The 9583-nt window shown below is 29.3% G+C and overlaps 1 protein-coding gene across 3 annotated transcripts in view; it reads right to left on the reverse strand.

Moving 5' to 3' along the window:
- Nucleotides 1-9043, reverse strand: part of Sec20 (vesicle transport protein Sec20) — a 34117-nt gene extending 25074 nt beyond the window's left edge. The window contains exon 1 of one of the 3 annotated variants that reach the window (XR_012757353.1): nt 8739-9043. Coding sequence is in view for 2 of the 3 variants with exons in the window: in XM_075372779.1 (XP_075228894.1) it covers nt 8739-8876 (138 nt within the window). In the remaining variant the exon portion in view is untranslated. The remainder of the gene's footprint in view (nt 1-8738) is intronic. The other 2 variants (XM_075372779.1, XM_075372768.1) reach the window with 2 other exon arrangements.
- Between the last annotated feature and the right edge of the window lie 540 nt (nt 9044-9583).

The raw sequence follows: 9583 nt of genomic DNA on the forward strand, positions 1-9583 counted from the left end.
AAAACTTACCCTGGAGCAGACATTGATAGCGACCATAATTTGGTGATAATGAAATGTAGATTGGGGTTTAAAAACCTGAAGAAAAGGTGTCAGATGAATCGGTGGAATTTAGAGAAGCTTGAGGAAGAGGAGGTAAAGAAGATTTTTGAGGAGGACATCGCAAGAGGTCTGAGTAAAAAAGATAAGGTAGAAAATGTAGAAGAAGAATGGGAGTGTTAAAAAGGAAATTCTTAAATCAGCAGAAGCAAACTTAGGCGGAATAAAGAGAACCGGTAGAAAACCTTGGGTTTCAGACGATATATTGCAGCTGATGGATGAACGTAGAAAATATAAGAATGCTAGTGATGAAGAAAGTAAAAGGAACTATCGGAAATTAAGAAATGCTATAAACAGGAAGTGCAAACTGGTGAAAGAAGAGTGGATTAAAGAAAAGTGTTCAGAAGTGGAAAGAGAAATGAACATTGGTAAAATAGACGGAGCATACAGGAAAGTTAAGGAAAATTTTGGGGTACATAAATTAAAATCTAATAATGTGTTAAACAAAGATGGTACACCAATATATAATACGAAAGGTAAAGTCGATAGATGGGTGGAATATATTGAAGAGTTATACGGAGGAAATGAATTAGAAAATGGTGTTATAGAGGAAGAAGAGGAAGTTGAGGAGGATGAAATGGGAGAAACAATACTGAGATCTGAATTTAAGAGAGCATTAAAAGATTTAAATGGCAGAAAGGCTCCTGGAATAGACGGAATACCTGTAGAATTACTGCGCAGTGCAGGTGAGGAAGCAATTGATAGATTATACAAACTGGTGTGTAATATTTATGAAAATGGGGAATTTCCATCAGACTTCAAAAAAAGTGTTATAGTTATGATACCAAAGAAAGCAGGGACAGATAAATGTGAAGAATACAGAACAATTAGTTTAACTAGTCATGCATCAAAAATCTTAACTAGAATTTTATACAGAAGAATTGAGAGGAGAGTGGAAGAAGTGTTAGGAGAAGACCAATTTGGTTTCAGGAAAAGTATAGGGACAAGGGAAGCAATTTTAGGCCTCAGATTAATAGTAGAAGGAAGATTAAAGAAAAACAAACCAACATACTTGGCGTTTATAGACCTAGAAAAGGCTTTCGATAACGTAGACTGGAATAAAATGTTCAGCATTTTAAAAAAATTAGGGTTCAAATACAGAGATAGAAGAACAATTGCTAACATGTACAGGAACCAAACAGCAACAATAACAATTGAAGAACATAAGAAAGAAGCCCTAATAAGAAAGGGAGTCCGACAAGGATGTTCCCTATCTCCGTTACTTTTTAATCTTTACATGGAACTAGCAGTTAATGATGTTAAAGAACAATTTAGATTCGGAGTAACAGTACAAGGTGAAAAGATAAAGATGCTACGATTTGCTGATGATATAGTAATTCTAGCCGAGAGTAAAAAGGATTTAGAAGAAACAATGAACAGCATAGATGAAGTCCTACGCAAGAACTATCGCATGAAAATAAACAAGAACAAAACAAAAGTAATGAAATGTAGTAGAAATAACAAAGATGGACCGCTGAATGTGAAAATAGGAGGAGAAAAGATTATGGAGGTAGAAGAATTTTGTTATTTGGGAAGTAAAATTACTAAAGATGGACGAAGCAGGAGCGATATAAAATGTCGAATAGCACAAGCTAAACGAGCCTTCAGTAAGAAATATAATTTGTTTACATCAAAAATGAATTTAAATGTCAGGAAAAGATTTTTGAAAGTGTATGTTTGGAGTGTCGCTTTATATGGAAGTGAAACTTGGACAATCGGAGTATCTGAGAAGAAAAGATTAGAAGCTTTTGAAATGTGGTGCTATAGGAGAATGTTAAAAATCAGATGGGTGGATAAAGTGACAAATGAAGAGGTATTGCGGCAAATAGATGAAGAAAGAAGCATTTGGAAAAATATAGTTAAAAGAAGAGACAGACTTATAGGCCACATACTAAGGCATCCTGGAATAGTTGCTTTAATATTGGAAGGACAGGTAGAAGGGAAAAATTGTGTAGGCAGGCCATGTTTGGAGTATGTAAAACAAATTGTTGGGGATGTAGGATGTAGAGGGTATACTGAAATGAAACGACTAGCACTAGATAGGGAATCTTGGAGAGCTGCATCAAACCAGTCAAATGACTGAAGACAAAAAAAAAAAATTTAAAACAGATGCAAGTTACTTCTTAAAAGAAATAACCTCTTGCATCTAATCCTTGAAAAAACTGACAGGAAATTGTGCTAAAGCTAGTTACTATAAAAGTAAAGAAAAGCAGAATTTAGAAGTGTAATGACAGATAAAAAATAATTCTTGATATTTAGTTAAGTAATGAAACAGTGTTTCTAAAATTCTTTTACAGATAAAAACTGAAAAGCAATGAGGTGAACCATAATTATTTAATATATCCAAGTTAAATAATTTACAACTGCTATGAAATAACTATTTATTTTTGAACTACATAAAAATAAATATAATTTTATAGAAAAGATACTATTATACAGAAAGTTGACAGTCAACATACAATTACTGTAAAAGGATTATGCCCCTGTGTAAAGTAGACACCATACAAAATTAAGTAGCACTGTTATTATACTGTTGCTTTTAAATCTGTTAAATAACTAAAATATTTTTAAAAATGTATTACTCTTATCTAATGTAAGTACAGTTGAGTTACAATGGAACCCTAATTTATTTATTAAAAATAACAAATGAAATTCACAGACTGGATGATTGTGTTTTGTAAAATAAAGGCAGTTTTACACAAAGTCAAGTAGGGACAAGTGAGTTGAGTCTCACAATGTGGAGTCAAACAGTTGAGTCAAGAAGGAGTCATCAGAATATAAATTTAAAAATTTTCAGCACAGGATTAACTAATACGGAAATCATTTAGTTAAGACACCAATCATAATTTTTACTTCATACAGTACAATGAATGTAGGCTGATCACAGATAAGTTCACAGTAGTAGTGATAGTATGCAAAGAGAAATATTGAATGTGTTACAAAAAAGTTTTAACTATTAGTAAAAAGTAGTTTCAGTAGTTACAAGAAAATGGTAAAATATTCACAGGTTGGTAAAAAATGAGTATAAATGAGTATATGTAAAAATTTACTTCAGTATAAATTTTACAAAAGGAGCTGTTTAAACTGAACTTACCATTATTCACAGTCTTTTAACTACTTAAAACCTACTAATAATTAAAAACGACCTTTACATTAGTAAAATTTATATATTCCTATTTACATCTTGCACAGCTGTTCTACAAATCTTTGTCAAATCTATGCTTTGATTAACCAAGGAACAATCAGATGATTAATGGCTTCAGCAGGAATCACAGAATAATCAATCCAGTTGAAAACAGACTGTCAATATCAACAACTACAAATTTTATTATTTTTAAATACCAGTCTATGTACTACAAATTAAATATTTTTTAAAACTTCATTTACTTAACAGTAGCTTTTGAGTACAATGACCCAAAATAAGAAAAACAATAAAATACAATGAGCAATTTTTCATCACAATTTTATGAAGCATACAAAAAATATATCTTTATGAAACACATAAAAAATTTACATTGTTTCTTACAATCTTGTGAATTTTTATGAAACTTACACAACAGTGACACATTTCGAAACATAGATCCTACAATCAGACAAGTTAGAATTTCTGAATCATAAAGGATCTCCGCATATTAATACTAAAAATACACAGACATAAAAACTGTAACCTAGTCCAAGTAGAAGTTTATTGTCAAAAGTGATGAGAAAATTACAACACCATCATAGAATATTTTGATTCTGAACAAAGTGACAGCCACACGTCAAAGGTAAACTTTTCATTACCTTGAACTTTGGGCCAAACGACAGTTCATTACCAGGGGGTTAAGGATAAATTGCAATCTTGTATTTCTAATCAGATGACATACTCTTTAACACAATAGTTATTATGCTAATAGAAATATTATACAAAGATCTGTGCAGTATAAAAATTCATTTATATAATCAAGGTGGACTTCTACGTTCAACTATTCACTGATAGCACTGAGCTTGTAAAGTTTCTAAAAATTTTTAAATAAAACTTTATTGTTCACTTAAGGTGAATAGTAAGTAATAACAGTAAATTTTTTAATTTTTTCAAAATTCAAAAATTTTATTATAAATTAACTTAACCAAAATTTGTTGCTAGGGTCACAATTTCTATACATAGTCAGTAAAAATACCAGTGGCTTAAAACATTCATGAAATAAGTGAGCTAGAGAAAGTGAAACAAGAAAAAATTAAAAATAAAATGTGTTGATATTGAACTAAATGATATAGCAATGAGGTTGTAGAACAAAAAAACATAGATACTAAGGAATTTGCCTCAACAGTACAAGAAAGAGTCATCATCCCTACTGTACTTTTTCAAAATCTTCATTTTTGAAAATTTCAGTTACACCTCTTTCATTTTAAATATGTATTTTATATTAATAAATATTTTAAATATATTCATAGAATATGTTACATCAACATAATAATTATATATACACCAGTTTTGATGATCAAGAAACAATGTGTCCATTTGAAAATAATTTTTCAATGATAATAGTGAATTTGTAATCAGCCAGTTTGATGACTAAGGTTAATTTAATTTAAAAGTAGGTGCATACTCTTTAAAGATGACCTTTAATAATTATTTTTTTCTAAAAATTTATTTTTAGTTAAAACTAACTCCAACAATTAGTTAATGATTTATAAATGTATAACATTCTAATACGAGTAATAGAACAGTAAAAGTAGTTAAATAAAAATTTATTAGTTATTTTATTAGTTAAATAAAGATTTTTTAATAAACAAAGACAAAATATTAAATAGATTTTATAATTATTTTCACAGCAAAAAACAGAATAAAAACACTACTGGGCGCATACTAGTTAATAGCACACATATACATAGAGAAATAACAATTTTTCTTACATTTTTATTTTATGTTTTTCAAGCTTAATTTCTAGAACTTGAGATGTTTTTCCATATCTGATCACCTCCATACTTTTACATGTTAACAATCTTCTTTTGCTGTCCTTGGCTCAACCTTTTTCAAAAGTCTCAGCTGTACAATATCCAAATGTCTACTTTTTTAGGATGTAAATTAGTGGTGCAAGTACTTTCGTATGTAAGAAATTAATTATTTTCTTGATTTTTTGGTTAGCATACAAGCAACCACAAAGAACGACAGTCTATATGTAGAAAATCCAGATTCAATTTTTTTTCTCACTCTGTAGTTAAGTTATCTACAATTAAAAGCTCTTCTACTGTTTTTTCAGTACTCAAAAATTCAGAAATAAAACATATCTGAGAAGTTTAATTTCATCATCTTCAACAAAGTAATAGATAACCAACAGATGAAGATCTCCTACAACTTCGACTGTTAAAAAGAGAACTGAATTACACATCCATTTACAGATAAACAATATACTTTTGATAATTCTTGAAAGGATCCAACCCAAGACACACTCTTCACATAACAAAAAGTGCTAACTGAATTTTGTAAACATGTTTGATAATATTTTAATTGTGCATCATCTACAACCCCCCCAAAAAAGCTGTTAAGCTGATAAGCTCCACTTATCCCCACTAAGATACTATGTATTTTTTGGGTCACATTGGAGCACAACTTGTGCATTGTCAAGTGCATTCCTTTAAACATATCATATATTTCATTTACATTCCACAGAACCTAATGTGTTTTGTAAATCAATTTTTCCTGTTTTCTGGTCTTTCGAATTGTAAAAAATCTTTACTAAGCATCATTCTGTTTATGTTTTCACTATTATAACAATAGAAACAAACTGTAAGTTTAGTTGTATTTTATATATTCACACACTCTGAACTTATTTTCTGTTCCGTTATGACTCTAGCTAGCAGCAAGTAAGGTGGATAATATTGTCAGTTTTTCGCCCTGACTTTGATTAAAAAAACGTTTGTTTTAATTGTGATAGTTTTCTAATTCACTTTCATATTTGATGAAATTGCTTCTTATAACTTCGAGATCTAACAAATTTTTTTCAAGTGTCACTCCACTCAATTTTTTTTTTGCATGGTCTACAAAGTTTTTTCTTTGTTTGTAATCCTCTACATTTATTCGAATAATCATAGCTACATCAAAATCTACACAAATAAAGTCATCTCCACAACCCCCAGGCACTGAACTGAAATGAGTTTTATCTTTTATTTTACGTTTACTCACAAACAGTATTTTCATTCAATTCATACAATTATCAAAACCAAACAGAGCACATCCAATCACTTCCATCCCTCGGCTTATCTGGCTCAAACTGTCCAGTTTACTCAATATGATTTCACCATTTAACAGAAAATACTAATCCGTTTTTTTTTTCTATAGAACTGCCAAATTTTACAGCTGTACAAAAGAGTAAAAAATAAACAGTTCTGATATATTTTATAGTCTATTCTTCAATCCAAAATAAAATTAAATCATTATTAAGTATAAACGAAGAACTAAGTTAATAAAATTTAAAATGTTTAACTTATAAAAAAGATGTTATAAACTAATTTAATTAATTAAATATTTCTAAATATTTAAAATAATTAACTTAAAAAAATTGTTAAAAACCACACAAAACTTCATTTTATTATATTTTCTCTCTGAAGTCCTCTTACTATTCACAGTTTATAAAATAAACACAATCACTAAAAATAATACACCTAAAAAAGAAGATGCACTGGTAAACAAAGAAAGTAGCAGATACAACTTGTATTGACTGAAAGAGAATTGGACTAGGCTTAATAAAAACAGAAAAATAAAGAGCATTAGGCTGCCATATTAGTACATTCATAATGATAATCATATTCAAACTTTTCTCCAAGCACAATAACTGAAACAATATTTTAATTTAAATCAGTTTAATACATTCATGTGGAAATCTAATTTCCTACTTTTACATCATGACATGCCTTCATCTGAATCACAGTATTACTGCAAATTACAGCAAAGCCTAGGCACATCATTGCTCACATTTTAGTTAATATCACATGCAATACCATCATCAAAAAGTAATTTTCCTATAAACAACAATTTCATCATCATCAAAATTGCTATAATTCTAGCCAAGATACTGAAATAACATATTTTAATACTTACAAAACAACAAAATTGGTTTTTATTAATTTTTTTAAAAATGAAAACTTTGAAATACAATCAAACATGTTATTTTTATACAGCCAAGTTGATATGTAAATCAAACGAAAATACTTTAGAGAGCTTTAAATGACCTACTGCAAAATTCTCTAGCAATAACAGTTGCAGAGATGGTAGGTGAATCAACAGTCCCAGAAAGTTTTGCCCTATTTGCAAAATAATCTAAAATTTTGGATCATTGTAGAGGAAAATTTAAGATTTTATTAGGCCAATGCACAAACAAACGATCTTGAAATCTTTAAAACTTCAAATACAAAGATTCAGCCTATTTAAAACTTTATTCATATTTTTGTGATTATTTCCAATATTTTGTTATCATTGTAACTTATATTCAAAACAGATAATAGGACAATTTATGATGATTAGATCACATTTAGTAGCCTAAATAAAACTGTTGGTATTTGTTAGTTATTAATTTATTAAGACTTTAACGTGCAAATAATTTAATATTGAAGTTTAAATTAAAACAACCTTTTTTTAAATTATTCACCTAGGATAATTTGTTATACCATCCCCCAATAGGTATGGCTGAAAAATTATCATGCCTTTCATTTAAGCATATGAAGGCAGCTGGGGGTTCGATAGTTATATATCAGCTGTTAAACTAGTTTTTCTTTTTTCAGGTATTAGGAGATCATTGCTGGTCATAATTTGAGTTGTGAAGACAGTTATTTCACATGTTGTCTAAAACTATATTAAATTTTAACTGAATATCTATTTAATATTAAGTTCAAGTAGTTCAGATGCATTCCGTTTTTTGTATGTATCAAATACCAAGGCACTAAGAATGTTGAGTAAAAAATATGTTTTAAGGTCACATCCAACCAAAGTTAAAAATATTTAACAATGATACCAAAGTGGATATCAGCACAGCAGTCATTAAAGGGATAACAAAAGAGGCAAAATGCATAACAAATTTAAAAACGGCACATTAAAATGAATTTGGTTTGTTATTAAAAAATAAATATGATTACTTTTCATCATTTATAACATTACAAATTTCACAAAAGTTAAATATGAAAGATGGTCAGCAAGAGTTCTTTTAATATGAATGTCGTTCGTCTATAACTTTTATCAATTCACTAATAACACTGTAAACATAATAATATCTATCCAATTTGGGACGCAGTGGAAACTTCATTGTAATATTAAAATATTTTTTTCGAACAAATTCACAGATACATTCTTAAAAACTCCAAAATCCCACACGTTCGCTTAAAACCTCACAATTAAAAGCAGTTATTTCGACAAAAGTTATTAACAACATCCTCAAGTGATATTACAGAAGGCAACAAAAAATATTATAAGAAAAAACTAACATAAAATAAAATTAAAAGAATTCTGGCCTGTTACAGACTAACTAACTTAATAATAACTAACTTAACAATTAATAATAATTAACTTAACAATTACTAATAACTAATTTAACAATTAATAATAATTAACTTAACTACATTATTATAATTAAGTTTAACCTACAAACTTATTTAACTTCTTTAAATACCTGAATTAAGGCCTTAAGAGACAAATTATTACTGACAATCTGCTGTCTAATTTTATCAATTACGAAAAATTCATTATCACTCATTTTAGGTGCACAATATTCAGTTTTATAGGTTAAATTTCCACACTTTTTAACCATTTGCTGAGTAAAAGTGACTGTTGTTCAACAACGAAGAAAAAATGTGGTAAATAGGGATGTGGCAATCTGCAGCGAGTCAGTTCTTGATCAGATTCTTTGTAAGGTTTGAGGAACTAAATCATAACAACGCAAACTGGTCAAGTTAACCGACCTGCTACTTGTATCGACCTCAGATCAGAAGAGCTCAAGTTCCGAAACAGGTGTGAACAGTCAATCACAAGATGAACACTAATGGACATGCATGTCCTACAATCGACTATTAATGAGCTTTTACATGAATGATATTTTGAGCGTACTTCGGGGAAGGGACGGTTTTCTGCTGAAAAGAGTACAAAACCGTGGCATGTAGGAGTAAGACGTTTAAAATCATACATACTACTGTTCATACAACTACACTTACATATAAGCGTGCAGAAAAAAACGTATAAAAGGAAATATCCATTTTCATATAAACGCTGTGGAGTGGCATTGGATTTTAAAAATTATAACACGAACTTCCTAACAATGGGTTTCGTAAATGTAACGGGCCTAGATAAAAACATGTTTTCGAGACCGTTCTTGCTGCAGGATTATACATAGTAGCAGTTAATATTGTAAGCAATGAATACAAATTAAAATGTAGTATATATTGTAAATTTTTACCCCGACACCATATTTATGTAGCAAATAAAAAAAATTAACAATTAAAAATTGTCCCTAAAACCCAC

Source organism: Lycorma delicatula, chromosome 1 (assembly GCF_047948215.1).
Source record: "Lycorma delicatula isolate Av1 chromosome 1, ASM4794821v1, whole genome shotgun sequence".
Classification (NCBI taxonomy): domain Eukaryota; kingdom Metazoa; phylum Arthropoda; class Insecta; order Hemiptera; family Fulgoridae; genus Lycorma; species Lycorma delicatula.